The 18,908-nt window shown below is 35.5% G+C and overlaps 1 protein-coding gene across 1 annotated transcript; it reads right to left on the minus strand.

Moving 5' to 3' along the window:
- Window positions 1-2,294: 2,294 nt before the first annotated feature.
- On the minus strand, window positions 2,295-17,557 carry ENAM (enamelin). Its single transcript, XM_079152963.1, has 8 exons — window positions 16,289-17,557; window positions 14,914-14,982; window positions 14,747-14,791; window positions 14,010-14,051; window positions 12,180-12,437; window positions 11,181-11,243; window positions 9,219-9,272; window positions 2,295-6,506 (listed from the first exon to the last, which is right to left on the minus strand). Exons 1-8 carry the CDS (start codon window positions 16,340-16,342, stop codon window positions 3,681-3,683), a joined length of 3,411 nt encoding a protein of 1,136 aa, XP_079009089.1. The 5' UTR covers window positions 16,343-17,557; the 3' UTR covers window positions 2,295-3,680.
- Between the last annotated feature and the right edge of the window lie 1,351 nt (window positions 17,558-18,908).

Below are 18,908 nucleotides of genomic sequence, written 5' to 3' on the forward strand. Positions count from 1 at the left end.
ACTCTAGATAAAGGAGGCAATTGCCAATTTGGTTTAACAACTAGGGGACTGACAGGTCCTCTACCAACAAAAAGTTCTGCCATTATCCTTCACTAAATACACTGTGATTAGACACTCTTTAAGGAAATGGTGGATGGTCTGGGAAGAATATATCCTATAACAACGCTTGAGAAAAAATCTTTTTACCAGATTTAGCTACAACAAATACATGTGTCATACAGTGCAGAAAGAAATTAGATATGGTTATTTGGATAAGTTCCGAGGTAATTAATATATAGACTCATGAAATGCAGAAATGGAGGGAGCTGGGTGCTCAGGCAGATGAAATGGGGCACTAGAAGAGCAGGGAACGTTGGTTGGGGAGGTGACTAGTCACCATCTATTTCACAATTTTTGTCTGTGTCATATTACAGCTTGGCTTCCTCCTTACTTGTTCATTTGAAGGGTTCTTTGCCGCTAGAATTGAAATTTTCATTGTTACTTGCTGAATTATGTTTGTAAATTGCATTAACTATAAATTCAAAAGGAGAAAAAGGTCCAGTGATTGTTACTGGAATGGGGTAAGGTGAAGAGGCAAAGAAGAGGTGGTTAAAACCAAATACCGTATTTTGTGAAATGGTGATACTCTATTTTCCATCAATTGAGTTTTTCGTCTGAGTTTTGATTAACTGTTGGCTTGAGTCACCCTGAAACCTTTATAGTTTTGTGAAGGAGGGACAGGCCTGTTGATTTAAAGTACATTATTTCTGGTTCTTAGAAATGAAGTTTGGTTTTCAGAGGGCAGGATGGGTCTTTTTTAGGTTTCTTAAGGTTATGACTGATGGAGATAGGAGTGAGGAAAGAGGAAACAAATGGGCAGAGATTTGTGTAAGTAAGTAATAAATAATTCAAAGTTCTTGTTAAAGATGTGTAAAGTTAAGAGTAATGTGAATGAACAAAGTGGAATATGTTATCTACATCCCTAGGTGCTTCAAAAAGTCAAAGGAAGAATCTCCATGATAGTGGTTGCTAGGCTACATTTTCAGAGGTTTCTTGGAACCCAACATTTCTTCATTCTACTTTGCCTCCCACATAAAGTGACAGACTGCAAGATTTCTTAAGTCAACAGGAGCAATGCCTCCAGACAAGTCTGTCACAAACTATGTGTCAGAAACATTATAAGACAGGTGCGTATTAGTCTTGTCGTATTATCTTCTGTGTTTGTGATCCTCTGATATTATTTTCTTCTTCTTATTAACTTTATCAACTGAAGGTTATAACCAGTCATTTTAAAATCAGCAGGTGATGACTGCTAGATGTAGGAACTCACTATCGTAGTTGGGCAGTAGTGGTGGGGTGGGGATGCTTGAGCAAGGGGATCATTTTCAGAGCCTCCCATCTTTACTGAGTAACCCTAACTTAGGGCACACAGTGATTAATTGTTTTAATATAAGTAACTCAGTTCTGGTATTGAGGCTTGCAGAAGCATAGGTGCGCTCATGAGATACAGTCATTTTCTACAGGAACACTTTCCCTTCTTTTTACAGTATGTTCTCAAATTCATTAGATGTTTTAGTCACACAGTGCTTTTTACATTTTGCATTACAGAAATATCAGATGATAACTTAAGTAGTAGTACCTCACAAATGTAGATGAGTCAACTGACTTGGCAAAACAACTATGTGACTCATGTTTTAGTGAAATACAAAGTATGTATTTCACAGTGAAAGTATTCATATTGAGATAAAAATTGTTTTAAAAAGTAGTGAAATATAATGTTTTATTTTGAGATGGTATTCTCAAAAGACAGTTTTATACAGATTAAGTTCATGATTTTTCACTATTAACTAAAGTATAAAACTAATGACATGGGGAGGAATTAGAAGCTAGTGGATGGCATACATAATCTATAATTCTATGATGCAAATGTTGCTGAATATATTAAGCTACAGAATGCGGTGTCTTATTCAGCATCCCTTACATTTCACCTGCAGGAAAAGTATACTATAGGGTTTTCATGCAAGTGTTGAAAACCATTAAAAAATCAATCAAAAAATATTTACTGGGTATCTTCTGTGGTCAAGACACCATGCTAGGTACTTTAGAAAATTCAAGTGCAAAGTTTCTTTTCTCAGGAAATTTTAACATTGTTTTTCCCTAAATTTCTGAGATCATATGAAATATGTTCTGGGAAATTTTCTCCCAAGAACTCCTAGGATTAGAAGTTAACTTTCTAGGTAATTTGAGAATTTTATTCCTCCAGGTAAGCAATGTCCAGATAATAGACCAAAATGCCTTTAGTAAAAGCAAAAATAAAATGAAAAAAAACTCAGATATATTCTAAGCAAGGCAATATAGAAATACCTACTTTACAAAATAATTTACACTATTTAATTAAGACACCAAGAAACTGTGCCTGTGAATAATCCTACAAGGACATGAAGAATAAGCATTTTAGTGGTAGCATATGTTGGTGGAATCACTTATACTGAACTAGTAAAGAAAACTAAACGTTTAGTGTTTTTTATCTGCATAAGACAGTGTTTCTTGAAATGTCCTCTATAGATCCCGCAGATTACAAATTGGCAATAGGCTGTGGCAAATCCTACTCTATTTTTCTGGATTCGTAATCCCAGAGTGACAGTTTATTCAGTTCTTCATTCTCTACTTTTCTAAGCCTTTCCCCTAGGCTTCTAGTTCTGGTAACTAACCTGTCTTCCCTTCTGGAATGGGTTTCTCTAACTGAGCTGTCTACCTGATAGAGATCATGAGAAAATTAAAAATATAAGTAAGTGTCAGTGTCTGCCATTTCCTAAATATATCCTACAGTGATGGTTTGGCTGAACCAAGGAAAAATTAGAGTAGAATTTAGATGCAAAAAGTGGGGAAGTGGCATTCTGTCTTAAGATATGAAAATGGCATAGCAGGAAAAGGAGAAATTGAGGGGGAAAAAGGAGTCAGAGAACAGTGATTAATTGGCAAGTGATACAGTAGGAAACAATATGAAAATGGAAAGAAAGGAACATATAATGGAGGAACATAAAGAAGAGATTAATGATGGTTAAAGATAACTTTCTTAGTATGCGAGAAGTGATACAGAAAAAGATGAGGAAGAAAAATTAGAAAGCTAAATATAGAATGGTTGAGGGAGAAAGAAAAGGAAGGTAAGAAAATAAATGATAAAAGTAAAGAGAGAGACACTGGAATAAAAGAATGCCAAGAATATTAACTAGGAAAAAACCTGACAAAAACCAACACACACAAAAGAAATGTAGAGTGCATCAGGACTAAACTGATATTTAGATCTCTGTATATAAAATGAAAAGTTCATCTGCCTTTCAGACATGCAAAACCAAACTATTTTGCGAGTAGGGAACTTTGAGAGAAAGAGAGAATCATCAAGAAAAAAAGGAAACAAACCTAGAGGAGTGGTTTCCAAGTTTCGGGGGGGCAGGGATGGTCATGGCCTTCATGCTTTTCCTTACGTCTGCACTTAATATGTGAAAGTGCTGGATCCAGCTACCCCCAGAGGTCCAATCTCATTCACTTCACCTGAGCCATTATTCCTATTGATGGGGAAAAACTTAAGGGTCACCAAGAAGGTCATATAATTAAGTCTTGGATGGGGCTGAAGTTTGTGAACCACTGGTATAGAAGATTAGTTATTTTCCTTCCCCAAGAACGTTTGATTGAAATAATCCCTAGGCCTGAAGTAGTAAGCAGTCTTGTATATGGTCCTGTGGATTGGTCCCTCTTTGAAAGGATTCAAATGGAGTGTGTTCATCTGCATTAAGTTGGTCTACATTTATATTCTTAAATGGTTCCTCAGTAGCTAACCCAACCAATGTATTAGGATTTTCAGTAGGTATAGTTAGATCCCCATCAAATTGGCCTTGCCTTCCATTACTAGATGGAGTTCCAGGGCTGGCAGAGTGAAGCTTTGCTAATTTGGAGCCAAAGCAGGGTAAGCGAATGATGCTAGGTGGTCTTTGTTGCTGTCTCTCATCCTCATTTTCTTGGACTTCATTTTGAATGCTTTCAGGCTTGGGGCCTTCGCCAGGTGTCCCAATAACAAGCTGCTCAGGAGTAAGGTCAACTGTTCTTTCATTCAGCTGCTTGCTTTCAAAAATTTGTTCCAGAATATTGTTCCCATCTCTAAGATCATTCTTGAGACAAGGTGTATTTTTTGATTGAGGAGAGGACATTATTCCTATTTGACCCAGTTGATTCTCTACAGAACATGGTGTGTTCTTCCTCAGAGTGGACACATCATCTCTAAAAGGACTTGAGTTTTGGCTTTCCCCAGGCAGATTCTTCTCTGAGCTGTTTCTTTGGCCAGGGAGAATGCTTGTCGGGGTGACAATAGGCCTTGTATGCTTGGTATGAGTACTTTCTGTGTAAACAGGGTTGGTGTCTTGGTTCTCCCCTGGTGCAAGACCATAAGATGGAGTGTAATCTTGAAGAGCCAGTGGATTGTCCTTGTGTCCCATGGAGCCACCAGCACAGCAGGAACCTCTTTGGTTGTGGTGAAATAAATGTGCTTCTTTTTGTCCTGATGGGTAACTTTGAGGAATGAAGTCTGGGAAAGCCAAATGTTCTTTCTCTGGTGAATTTAAACTAGTAATTTGCATGTCATAGTTCAAATTCTCACCTTCATGCCATGTTGGATTTTTCTGAAGCCCAGCTGGGGAGTTACTGGAATAGGGATGGTTCTCTCTCTGATCTGGTAGACTAACTTTGTATGAATTTGTTGCTTGATCCCAGAAATTTCTGTTAAAATATGACTCTCTTTCTTTCTGTCCTTGGGTTTGAATCCTCTGGTCCCAGGAGTTCCATGAAGGAAAGAGAGTGCTTTCTTCTTCTCCAATAGCATTATTACCATAATAGCCCCTGTTTTCCACAGGTGGTGATATAGTGGGACCTGGATTATATGAAAAAGTCTCATCTGGGCTCCAGGGATAAAATTCACTATAAGGAAATTCTTCCCTGGGTTTTGCTGGATTATCTAAGGAATAAGGAAGATACTCCTTTGGTTGATTTGAAGGATATTGCTCTCCTTCATAGACCCTCACTGTTGGGTTTCCTTTAACGCTCAACTCTTCCTCTCCCCATCTACTTCGTCCTGGAAAAGATTCATCTCCAGTTGGATCAATTGGGTCCTCTTCATTGTAACGAACTGTCTCTTTCTGGACTGGAGTATTCATAGAGTACCGTGGATTTTCTGGTTGCCTTATAGTGTTGGGAGAATCAATTCTCTCATCCCAGGTATTGCTTCTAATGTATGGCAAATTTCCCCTGGGATAATAGGGGTTATATTCACGGTAGAAAACACTTCCTCTAGAACCTTGGGAAGGATGCATCAAATGTTCTTCCTGCCTCCCAGGATTTTCCTTAAAGTGTGGAGGGATTTCTTTGTTGTTCCAAGCATTTTTTACAGTAGGAAAATGTTCTCTTGTAGTAGAGGGGATTTCCTCAGGGTATATAGGCTGTTGTGTACTGTGCTTTAATTCAGGCTGATGAGTTTCTGATTCATATGGAATTCTTCTTGGCTCTAAAGCAATACCTTTGGGCAAATTCTGACTTTGGGTTTGTACATCAGAACTTGGTGCTCTTCTGGAGTCTCCTCTTGGATAATAAGAATTTTCACGTTGATCAATAGAATTAAAATTTGGATTTAGCATATTGTCCTCAGGGCGAGGTAATTTATAATTTGGTTTATTAATTCCATGATGTTGAGAGGTTTTCCAGGCACCAGCTGTATCCTTTGTAGGACTGACTATTCTATCTTTTTGACCTAATGATTTTTCCTTTGGATTTTGGATTTTTTCGTTGCGACTAACAGTAGCCTGTTTTGGGCCTAATGGAACACCACCGGTTCCCATTAGGTGTTTATTTGGCGCCTGAGGCTTTCTTCTGAAATTTGCTGGATTTCCTGCATAATTGGGGTAATTGACTCTAGAAGTGGGAGCATAAGCTTTGCGATAAGTTGGATTTCCTGGACGAGCTGCTTGTTTGCCTTCCCAAGCAAAAGAATTCCACCGAGGTCCCCTTTGAACTTGTTGATTTCGGTAAAAAGGCCCATATTGTCTCTGTCCCATGGCAGTACCAGTGGGCTGCCACTGTCTTCCTGTAGGAGAATTTCGGATGTTAGGATTTGGATACATTTCATAAATATTTGGCTGACTTGGTCTCCATGGGATTTGACTTCTGGGCACCCCCTGGCCTGAAACATTAACTGAAGGGGGAGGAAGGACACCATTTTGAGCTGTAGGGTTGCTCCCAGGGTTGGGTCCAGGGGCATTATTTCCTGGTGGGTGGGTGTCATTTCCACCTTGACTTCTTCCAGGATTTAGTTGGGTAGAATTAGTCTCAGTAACTGTTGAATTAGCTGAGGGTTCTGTGGGAGGGCTCTCAGTTTTAGGAGGATCTTTTTCTTTGGGTTTTTCAATATCGTCAAACATCTCTTCTGAATAATAAGGAGGGTGACCCCCAAAGCCATGATATCCAAAATATCCAAAATAAGGATTCTGTAGGAAAGGAAATGAAAATCAATAATTATTGTTTCCCATCGTGGTGTTGCTTGGAATTTCTTAATGTAATAGGGAAATCTTATCAGCCACATGCTTCTTTTAACTTAATTGGCTGTGCTTTATTTCTTGAAATTTGATTCTTCTTTTATTTCCATGACCCTGTCTGCCCATTTTTGGTTCTCTCTTCTGATATTCTTTCTGGCCTAGATTTTCAATCTGAAGAATTTTAAATTTTGATTTTTTTATTCCATCCTTTATGCTCCTCATTTTGCTGTTCTTGTTTTACACACATACCTTGAGCAGTTTGCATTGCTAATACTTTCAGTAGGAATCCATGCTGATAACCCTCAAAGGCATAACTGTCCACAATGGTTTCTCTTGAAGGTGAGACAGCAAGGCTGCTTCACTAAAGATCAGATGAGTACTTCTAAGTGAATACACCCAGAACTGGGCTTATCTCCTCTAAAACCCCCTTCTTCAAAATTCTATATTTAAGAAGCACTATCAACCCTGTTCCCCAGTTTTCTGCTCTCACCTTTATTTCCCCAGACAGTTAATTACCAAGTCCTAGAAACTCTAAACTTTCATCCTGTCTCAACTTTATCCCCAGTACTACTGAACTGTTGTAATGGTTTTCTTAATGCCTGCTACAGCTGTATGTAACCTTACTTTCCTCTAATCTTGCCTCTCAGTTGCCATCAGAGTAGTGAAGGCTAGGGATGGGCATGTGAAAATCTTGCCACTTTCCTCCTTTAATATAAATGTATTTAAAGTTCCCTATACTTTATAGGATAAACTATAAGTCCTTCAACATAACATAGAAAGCAGTACAGCTTGATGCTAAAAAATGGGGCTCTACACGGATGTGGGTTAACATCTCTAGTCCACCAATGTTAGTACTCCGACTCTTGACTCATCTCAGTTTATTAATTTGTAATATGGAGATAACAAAAAATAATATCAACTTTGTAGTTGTTATGAAGGTCAAACGAGACAACATATATAAAGTTCTGTGCCTGGAGCTTGGCAATTGATAGTGTTATAAATAATAATAATAATAATAATAATAATAAATAATTTTTTATGATCATCTGAGCTATAAACATTACATTCAGCTTCAGTTCCTCCTCCTTGTACTTAAGGCAGTTATAAATCACAGTTACTGTTAGTTTTCTAGGAACTCAATTCATTTTATGTTTCAGTGACTTTGCACTTGGCTTCTTCATATCCAGCCTTGTCCCACCTACACATTTATCCTTTTTTGGCACACTTGACTCATCCTTCAGGACTCAACTTGACTGCTACCTCTCTGTCTTGACATCTACGGGCAGAATTAGGCTCTACTCCCAGGTGTCCACAGCAATACCAACTTCTGTCATAATGATCATCCCACTGAATTTCAGTTATTTTCCTGGGATTCTCCCACTTGATTTTCCCATGTGAAGTTTTTGAGTGAAAACATACTTTTCATCTTAATTTTCCAGTACATACCACAGTGGGAAGTGCTTAATAAATTTTAATTTAATGATTTATCATCATAAGCTTTGTCAGTTTCTAGACATTTGTGATGCATTTAAGTAGTGTAATTTTTCTTTCAAAATAAATGCAATTTCAAGAAAAAGTTTTTTATCCCAATTTGTGGATAGACATGATGAAACAGATGGGTGAAATCCTCATCATTCAGGCAATGGTGGCAGTGGCCCCAACTGGTAGAATATGGGCTTAATGCCTATGCTAATTGCCTGAATTATTCTGTTTCATTTTCTCATGTTATGTTTGTGAAAATTTGAAGTACCGATTTTTAGGTTAGATTGTATATAATTACCTGAATCATTTTTATTTGGGGTTATTATAATATTTAAAGTACTTTAAAATTTTTTTTTAGTTGTCAATGGATTTTCATTTTATTTATTTATATGAGGTTCTGAGAATCGAATCTAGTACCTCATACATGCTAGGCAAGCACTCTACCACCGAGCTACAACCCCAGCCCCAATACTGAAAGTACTTTATATCATTACTGACTTAGTAATCTTTGCTATCATTAGTTTAAGGACACTGTTTTCCCCTCCCCTCACCAAACTATTCTTCATTTCACTAAGCACATATCATATATTTAGGAAAAAGAGGAAGTAAGATCTCGGAGTGGGGTCTTATGTCATGACTGCTAAAATGACTCCTTTGATGACATGGTGCTGGAATATTTTAAGAATATCCTGTGATAGAGTGTAATATAGTAGAAAACCATTGGATAGGATATCAAAAGGCTTAGATTCTGGGTCCAATTCATCCACTAACTTAGTAGGCAAAATTAAATCCTTATTTATCTTCTCCGGGCTTCAGTTTATTTATACAGAGAGGGATCTAAACGATCGTTAAATTCCATTCCAAAAATAACATTGTAATATGCTCTTAACTTTCTTCTCTTTTTTTCACTGTCTGAGTCCAGCATCAACCTTGATAAAAGCTTATTAGCTTTCTTACCAAGTGTGTGAGGGAAATCTTTCAATAAGTGTAGAGGAGAAATGATGTATCACATTTTATTTAGGCCACTGACTAGATTTGTTTAACTTTTTTTTTAAGTTTTGGGAACTTGAGCTAAAGAAAGTTCATATGTTGGATTTGAACTTTCTTACTAGATGTAGATAAAAAAATAGAAGCTAATAGACTGTAATTTCTAACAGGCAATGTAGCTTTTCTTGTACTTACTCCTCCTTCTTCATTGCTGAGTGGTGGACGTCCATAACCTGGTGGTGGTACCCTCTGAAAGGTGAAAAGCGCAGGGAACACAAGAGAAAACCCCTTTTATGTTGCCATTTGTTTGTAAGACTGAAGGTATGTTAAATTAGCTCCAGTCAGTATTGGACATTAGTACTGTGAACTTTTAGCTTCCGAGCCATTGGTTCTCACTAACTATTAAAGAGTTATCCTATCAAAATACTTTTATGGCCACATCTGTTAGCCATCACTCCATCCTACTTCCTTCAGCATTCATAACCTCCACCCCCCATCACACCCTGCCACGCGCTACATGCCACACACTGGGGGAGGGAGAGGAGAAAAGAGAAAGGGGGGGGGAGGGAGTGAAGGAGAGAAATTGAGAGAAAATGAGAGATATTGAGATTGCGATTTGATTGATATTAGGATCCAAACCCAAACATCCATATTAGGACATCTAGTAATAGAGATTGAATAATGTTGTTATTTTTAGATATGTGCTTCATATTTAGGGTTAATTTTCTTAATCAGATTTGGAGGATGAATTTCTGTTCAGGGATTCGCAAAGTGGGAGGATTTAGAAAAGCAGTTGGTTCCTATAGACTTTCTTTTTTTTGGGGGGGACAGGGTCTTGTTAAGTTACTCAGGCTGGCCTTGAAATTGTGATGCGCCTGGCTTAGCCTCTCAAGTAACAGGGACTACAAGCATATGCCACGTGTAGGCTAGACTTTCAAGAAGTTCTGTGTAGAGGAGATTAATAGTTACTTTGGCATGAGAATTATGCAGTTTTAAAAATCTTTACCTGGAACTGCTTTAATTTCCTTAGTTTACTATGGCCAGTGAAAGGAAGTCATTTTTTTATGGAAAAAAAAAAAAAAAAAAAGGAACTCTACAGGGTGTGGTGGCATGTCTGTAATCCTAGCAATTTAGGAGGCAGGAAGATCCCAAATTGAAGGCCATCCTGGACAATTTAGGGAGATAAAAAAATAAAAAAGGGTTGGGGAAGGCTGGGGCTGTGGCTCATTGGTAGAGCGCTTGCCTAGCATGTGTGAGGCACTGGGTTCAATCCTCAGCTTCACATAAAAATAAATAAACAAAATAAAGGTATTGTGTCCATTTTCAACTAAAAAAATAAAATAAAAGAAGGGCCGGGGATGTAGCTTAGTGGTAGAGAACCTTTGGGTTCAATCGTAGTGCTGCCAAAAACAAAATAAGAAATAGAACAGAACAACGAAAGAAAGAAACTCATACTTCTTGAAGTGAATTGTTCTGATTGATAAGCTCTTTCCATTGTAGTTGTGGACAAGAAAAACCCATGGGACAGCTGAATGAACAGTCTTGATGTTGTTTTAGTTTTAAAGACATTTAGCCTTTACTATTAATTTAGTTCAAATAGTTTATTTTGCCATTCATGTTTTAAAAATATTTTTTAGTTGTAGATGGACATAATATCTTTATAACTTTAATAATTCTTTGAGCATTCTTATAAATATCATTTGGAAGATTCTGTATTATGATATATCTGTGACTAGAAACAGTAAGATATGGAAAAATTTTTATTTATTTATTTAAAAAAATTTTTTTTAGTTGAGCTATAACCCAGTCCCAAGATCTTAGTTTAATCATAGCTTACCCTATGTTTTTAAAACTCCATTTAGTCTTAATTTTCCCTTACATTAAATGGAGACAATCATTGTGTTTTTTAATTTCTTAGGGAAGTTGGGGCATAACTGTTTGGTGATTTAGGCAGTGTTCATGCCACTAATTAGTCTGAGCAAAAATTCATTCAAAAAATTATCATTTTCCTGCATGGTTACAGATGGGATAATTTTGGTTTTATGCTCCATTGATTGGTATGTGGCATTGGATTAGAACATATGAACTTGTGTTAATTTAAGATATAAAATGATAATATTAATTTTCATTTCTAATGTAAAGATAAAACATTTTTACCTGTGGAATTGGCCATGGTGGTTGGCCATAGGGAAATAGTCCATTGCCGAATGGTGGGAATGCCTTGAGAGAAAGAAAGAATCAGAGTTATGTGGAAATGAGAAGAATAAATGAAAAATGAATTCTATTATTTGAATGAAAATGAATTCTATTATTTGAATCTTGGGGGACATTTATTTCCTTTTGCATTAAACTGTGTTTTTGTTTTAGGGCAGAGATAATATTATTGAACCTTTGTGTTTCAAGTACTATGCAGAACATTATATATTGTTAAATTCATATAATGCTCAGATAGCCATGGAAGATAGGTACTTTTATTATTTCCATTTTACTTAAGAATCTGAGATTCATAGAAGTTAAGTCACTTTCCCAGAATCTCATGGTAGGGGAATGATTGAAACCAGGATTCAAATCCAGGAGTGTCTTTTTATTCAATTTTGTATTCCATACATCTATAATTGTATGTGATAATAAATGACCAAAAGCCATTGGATGAGATCTTGAGAAACCCATTTGCACATCTTCTTGCCTCATTTTGGGACTGAAGTACTGGAAGCAGTGTTTATTTCAGAACAGTATTTTAGGTCATCTAAGTGTGGATCTGGAAAGGACTTAGAGACCATAGAGTTTATTCTTAGGAAACAGTTGTCTTGAAAGGTGAAATGACTTTCTCATGATCATACAACCAATAAAGCCTGGGAGTAGAACTTAACCCTTCGTTTCTTGACACTTCCTCTAGTGGTCATTTTTGTTATACCATGTTGACTGCATTTAAAAAGGATCTTCTTTAAGTCAATGTATCTGAATAATTTTGAACCAGTTGGAGTTGACTCTTTAGACCATTTTGGATAAATGTCAGAACAAAATATTGTATTACACAAAATAGAACCCTATTAAGTTTCAGAGGAAGTGTGTATTCAGGGATAATATGGACCTCCAAATCCCTTTTATGGCTTTTTATGACTTGAATTTGGAATTTTTTTTCTGGGTGAGACTTACCTGAGGAGGTTGGGTTTCTTCTTTGCCTTGAGTTGTGGCTTGTGGTGGCTGCTTTAAAGGCTGTTTTTGTGGTGGCTTTTTTGGCTGAGTTTGGTTGGGTTTCTGTGTCTCTTGGGTTTGATCAGTCTTGCTCTGGTGTTTGGGTGCTGGGGGATTCTGCCATGCATTGGGTGGTGGCTGAGGCCACATGGGCATCTGGTACTGTGGGAATGGCTGAGGGATTTGCATACCATTTCCATAAAAGCCCATATGTGCCATCTGAAAGAGTAGCAAAAACAGTGAAATCGCATTAGGGTTGATATTTAGGCTTTTCTCACCTGCTAATATCAGTCTCCAAAACTCAACCTAGGAGCTTAAAAATTGTATGGAAATTGACTCAACAATGGAAACTTCAGAATCTTTAGCAGGAACTTTTTTACAAAATTGTGTTACCAAAATGAACTTTAGTTTCTATAAAAGCAAACTAACCAAAAGGCAGAATTCAATGAGAAGTTTATTTCAGAATTTGATAATTTTCTAACTCTGAAATCCTGACTCAGGTAAGAGGTGTAGAAGTTAGGTTCCAGGGAGTTGGATGTCCAACTCAAAACCCATGTGACTTGTTATAAGGCCGGATAAAAAGAAGAAAGAGCAAAAAGAAGATAAAGTAAGTGAGACTATAAAGCAAAATAGAAAAACAAACAAAAATAAAAACACAAAGACAAAACAAAAATAGAAAACAAAAAAGAGAAAGAATTAAAAGTCTGTGTAAACACCCTTATATGGAGCACATATTTCTTGATTACAGAGGGGTCCTCATTAATTCTGCCTTTATCAGAATTTCACAGTTACCAGGTTGAACAGGGAAGCAAAAGTAGTTATAATATGAGAATTCTTATTTATGAATTGATGTCAGTCTTACAATATCAATCCCCATTCAAAGATTTCCTCCCTGATTTAATGCCAGTCGCTATCTCCAGTCTTCATTAATTAGTCTCTTACTATCTGCTCGATGATTACCCATGATACAGTGCAAAGATTATGAGAATTGATGGAAGGCAAAATTGTAAATCTGTGTTGAGATACAGGATTTTATGACAATTAAGTTGAAAACTTCAACTCACAGGCAAGGGCACTAAAAAGAATGAGAATGTGAAAGAGTTGGACCAATGAGAAATTGAGGGAGAGAATATTGAAAATGATGATGATTTTAGGCAAGGGGCTTCAGGAAAGAATGATTTGAATGAGAAGGATTTAGAGAACATTGATGAAGTTCATGTCCTCCCTCCCATCAATGCCCATCATCATTTTACCCCAAAGGTCAAAAGTAACACATTAGACTGTTGCAAGTTTGTTGGAGAAATTACACCAAAAGAAACGACTGATACTTGATTCATGTACTAGTTTTTTCTTAAGAATTAACACATAGTGACAAGAGTAACCCACATTTATTACAATAAAATAAAAAAAACTCTTTCACAATTTTAGTGTCATCTTTCAAGACAATCCAAATAAAATTTACTACCCCCAAATATTTATTATGTTATTTTCTACTATGCTATTTTTGTTGTTATTGTGAACATACAATCTGTGAGCCAATATTTTTGATATTAAGAACACTTGTAATTATGAGACGATTTTTAGTTATGGGAAAGAATAATAGTATTGAAAAAGGAGGAAAATTTAGCAAGAGGGGACAAGCGAAATGATTTTCCCCTTTGAAACTTTTATAGTGATTATGCTGTAATTAAAACGTGTGTAGCTATTAATTTCTCTATTGGCTAAGTCTAACCGTGTAGTTATCTGGATTTAAACAAGAAATCCTCAGATATGCTATAAAGAAGAACTTACGTGTGGGGAGTTCATAAAGTTGAACTGACCAAAACGCATCATCTGCAATGAAAGGAATCCATTAATGTGGAAAACGCTTTATTTAGTCAATTCACAATTCATAAGCAAGTTGAATTTCTGATTTTAAGTAACAGTAATTATAATGTCTTTTACTAGTTATACACAAACATAAAATAAGTATATATAAAAACTTCTAGGGCATTTTAAGTTAGAATTTTTAGAAGAATCAATATAGAATGATAGAATATAAACCTCTGGCCTACTTTGATGTTTTAAAATGTTCTGTTCTATTCATTTGGAGTTCAGAATTTGAGAAGAAGGCAATTCTATGATAAGATAATTCTTTCTGATGTGTATTGAATTTGGTTAGTGATCCCTGGTATGAATTATGTAAAATATATTTATGTACTTAAGCATCTACCATCTAACAACCTTTGGTACAAGTGGCTACTTTTGTTAGCTAACAAAGTTATCCAAAAAGCTAACAACTAAATTTTAACATAAATCAACTTTTACCTTAAAAAGGAATATTGAAGCACACAGGTAGGATCATGCTGGGCGGAATTACTTTGCCTTGATTTGAGAGTTTAAGACATGCAACGCTTCCTACCTTTGCCTTTTTCACAAGAAATTTAATATATTTTTTAAATATCATAAATTTTGCTAGTATTCTAATTTTTTTGAACTTAGAGGATAGGGCCTTGGAAAACTTTTCCCCTGATATTGAGCATACATACCTCTTCACTTTTACTGCTAAATCCAGGCATTCGGGGCATATGCATCTGGAACTGAGAGAATATCAGTGACAAATGCAGAACCTCAGTTGAAATAAGCCCAACAGCTATTCCCAAGCTATGCAACAATAGTACATAAAGACATGGCCCGATATTTAAAAAATACTCACTGGCATAGCAGTAGAATTTCCAAGCAGACCTAGAAAGACCAGGAGAATCTTCATTCTTCCACTTGATACCTAGAATATAAAACTGAGTATTATTTTTGGACTGTGAAATAATTGTGCTGGGGCACTCTGTGGTTTTGTAAGTGCCAGTTCACTTATCTGTCAAGGAGAGTACAGAAATACAAGGGGTCTCTGTTCTTTTCTTATGTTAAGGAACTAGTATTACCTGGTACTGTTCTAAACTGTTGAAAGTATCAGATTTAAAAGGAAAAACATCGGGGCTGGGGATATAGCTCAGTTGGTAAAGTGCTTGTGTTGCAAGCAGAAGGCCCTAGGTTCAAATTCCCAGCACTGTAGAACAGGAAAGATAAAGGAGAGAGAGAGAGGAAAAAAAGAAAGAAAGAATGATGATGTTTGGGAGTTGATTCTTAACACTAAGAAGTGGAAATTAGAAATTAAGTTACCTGAAAAATAGGAATACTTATGGTTTTGAATTTCTAGTTCTCAATTGGATTAGAAAGCCATAGTAATATCCAACTACATTCACTTTAAGGAATAATCTCAATCTCAATGAGTGTATGCTCCAAAATTAGAACTTTGTGCTATCAAGATGTTATAAACAACATTCCATTATATAGAAGTTAATTAACATTCTAGTTAAACTGGAATATTCCAAAATCCTATTTTTTCCTTCTTTCCTCTATTATTCCTTTTATTATTTTAAAAAGTAATAATAAATAACATCACTTATAATAATAAATCATTTCTGCTCAAGGACTGGTCAGGAAAATAGGAAGAAATAGGCAGAAAAGTAAACTTATCTTTTCTAGATATGTAACATCTGTGACTTGTGTTTGGTATAGGTTACAGCAACACCAAGAAGATAAAGTGAATGCTAGTGGATGCTTTCTAAATGTTTCTAAGACTATAGATCAAGATTTTGGGGGAACCTTTGAATGTTTAATTTCTCTCACTTAATCGTCTATTTCATCTCTGTAGTTAAGATGTCACAGTGATTCTTGATAATTCTGTACACTCATGAAGGAGAAGTGGAATTTTATTTTACTAATATAAAATGCCACTTACTTTCTCTTTTGTAAAATTGGTGTATTATGTTAGATGACTCTTATTATTCCCTTTACCTCTTGAAAGTGCAAGATTGGATAAAAGTCTACGATATTTTTTGAATTGAAAATGATACTCAGTGATTTATTTCTGTGAAGTACAATGACTGTGTAAGTTCTTCCACTTCATCTGTGAATACAGATGCTTTGGTTCTTCTGACATACTTAAATAGTGTTTTGTGCTCTCAAGTATACTTCTGATAATGTCTAGTGTCATAGAATAGACATTAGGAAAAATAAGTGAAAATACTCACCAAGTTATGTAACTTAGGAAAAGAGGCTCTATCCCTGCACTGAAGCAGCAACATTTTTTCACCAAAATTTTCATAAGCCTTTGGAAAAATTAAAGATTAAGTATGAGAAGAAACTCAAATATAGAAACGGAATAAATAAATGAAACGAATAGCAAAGCTTCACCTCTGAGGGAGCACATGTCATGTTAACCATTTTATCCTGTCAGACCCTTAGTGGAGGGTTCTCAAAATGAAACTTAATCTTCTGTTGTTTTAAGATTAAGATGAGAGCTAAATCAGAGAGAGAATGACATAGGCATGTATTTTTGAGATACTCCTAGTGCATTGTTGATAAAACTTGACTTCCTTATGGGGAAATGTATGAAGGCACAATATTAAAGGAGTTCTAAGTAGTTTGGAAGAAAATCTATAAGAAAAACAAACATACCAAATAAACCAAAGATTTAAATTTTTATCAGAAGATCAGTCTACAAATAGATTATACAACCAATATAAAAGAATACAATAAGGAAATCAGTCAACATCTATGAATTCAGTTCATTATTTGGCACACTATAAATTTATATTGACAATATCTAATACTTACCCAATGCCGGTTGGAAACTGCAATACATAAAAAAATAAACTTTTACTTGAACTTTGTTAGCCTGTCTTTGAAATATATTCTTAATGATCTGTAGTGGAAATGACCATAAATTGCTGAAGCCAGGGAGAGCTGAGCATGACACATTTATTTTTAAATAACAAAACAAAAATTCTTCATGAATATGTCATGTTCACTACCAAAAAGGCTTAAAATAAAAAGATTCCTCCTTGTCAGAAAGCATTGCATAGCAAGATCACATTTAAGCACTGTTATAGATACGCATAACCAATCAGCTTTAAGGAAAACGGTTTTGCCATCACAAGAATTTAAGGTAACACACACACACACACACACACGCACACACACATGCACAGGTGTTATTATAGGAGCTGTCAAATCAAGTCTCTTATTATACATAATAACAGTTCAGGGAAATGAGCTTACAGCAGTAAGATTTAGAAGATGCTTTCCTTGTGAATTTGGGTTTGAAGTATAGAAACTTCATTTATACAAATATATTTTGGGAACAAAGGTATTAACTATTTACTATTGTCATAAATCATTGGCAATCATCAGAAGGCAGAACAACATATTTAATATGTTTAATATGTAATTAGGATGAACTGCAATGTTATATCCATGACTGACTGAATTACTTGATTTGATTTGTATTATGTAAAACCATGAGGACCTAGTTTCTTTTTTAAAAACTTTTTAAAAATATTTTTTTAGTTGTAGATGGACACAATACCTTTATTTTATTTATTATTTATTTTTACGTGATGCTGAGGATTGAACCCAGTGCCTTACACGTGCTAGGCAAGCACCCTACCACTAAGTTACAACCCCAGACCCCTAGTTTCTTAATAAAATCAAATGTAGTTCAGTCATTGATTTAGAATTTTTAAAAAACTGGTTAAAATGAAAAGTGAACTCTCAGCTATTCATGACAGTACAACCCCATAAAAACAGGAGTAAAGAAATTCACTGAAGGTGTTATGTTATGCATTTTTTTCTGCACTATGACTTTTCATAATAAAGATTTCACTTCTAAATAAATCCAATTGTACTTTCCACTGACAAGAGCAAACTTTGCTATCTTTACTGAACTTTACTGTTTCCTTGTGGTTCCATGAGATAAAATGTTTGTCATGTTGATGTTTGCTTAGTTTAATGCTGGCATTTTAAATTTAAGAATAATTGAATTTGATGCCAAAAGCTGGTTTCTACCTGGTGTGGTTGTACATGAGTTCATCCAGTGGTTGTATATGGTGCTATTCTTCTAAGACATGAGAAGTGCCATGTCTATTATCCTGGGCCAAATAACATTACGTTTTTTAAGCCTTCTTGATCCCCAAATTTAGTACCACAAAGAATAAAATTGTGCTAGAATAATCATCTTCAAGTCAGAAATATTTTTTAAGTTTGTATGTATTCAAGATATGCAAAGTGTATCTGCCTCAAATATCTGACTGCCTTTGTCTGATTTTGTAGAAATGAGTAGCAATTATAAAACTATCCATTGAGATGAATTTGCAAGTGTCCCCTAGGGGACAGTGTATTCTGAGAGGCGAGTGGTACTTTTGGTGATAGATGACCCTACTATATGCCTGTACCATTCATGTAAACTGGATTTTTAATTTTGACTTTAGCATACATTAGGTTATTGGTAGTTGCTCCTAAACCTCACTGTTACCTGCTTTCTCTGTTTACCCTCATTTCCTTTGCCACAAGAGTTATTGGTGGTCATGAAATAATTTGCATTTTTAAAATTCATGCTAATGAATGAGTGAACTTTTTACTGTTGGATTGAATTGAGAAAAAAAAAAACAAGCTCTTTTTTCTTAAAAAACAAAAACAAAAACTAAGGAAGTGCTTAACTATATTTTGAAACCAGTTCTTTAACCCTTTACTCCAACCATTACTTTTTATTTTATAAATTCTTTCTCTCTCCAAATAATTTAAAACCATTGGTGAACATGTTTTATAACTTAGCTTTAAAAATTGTAAAGTGTACTCTTTGCTGTTTTTCAT

This window comes from Sciurus vulgaris, assembly GCF_902686455.1.
Source record: "Sciurus vulgaris genome assembly, chromosome: 9".
NCBI classification, from domain to species: domain Eukaryota; kingdom Metazoa; phylum Chordata; class Mammalia; order Rodentia; family Sciuridae; genus Sciurus; species Sciurus vulgaris.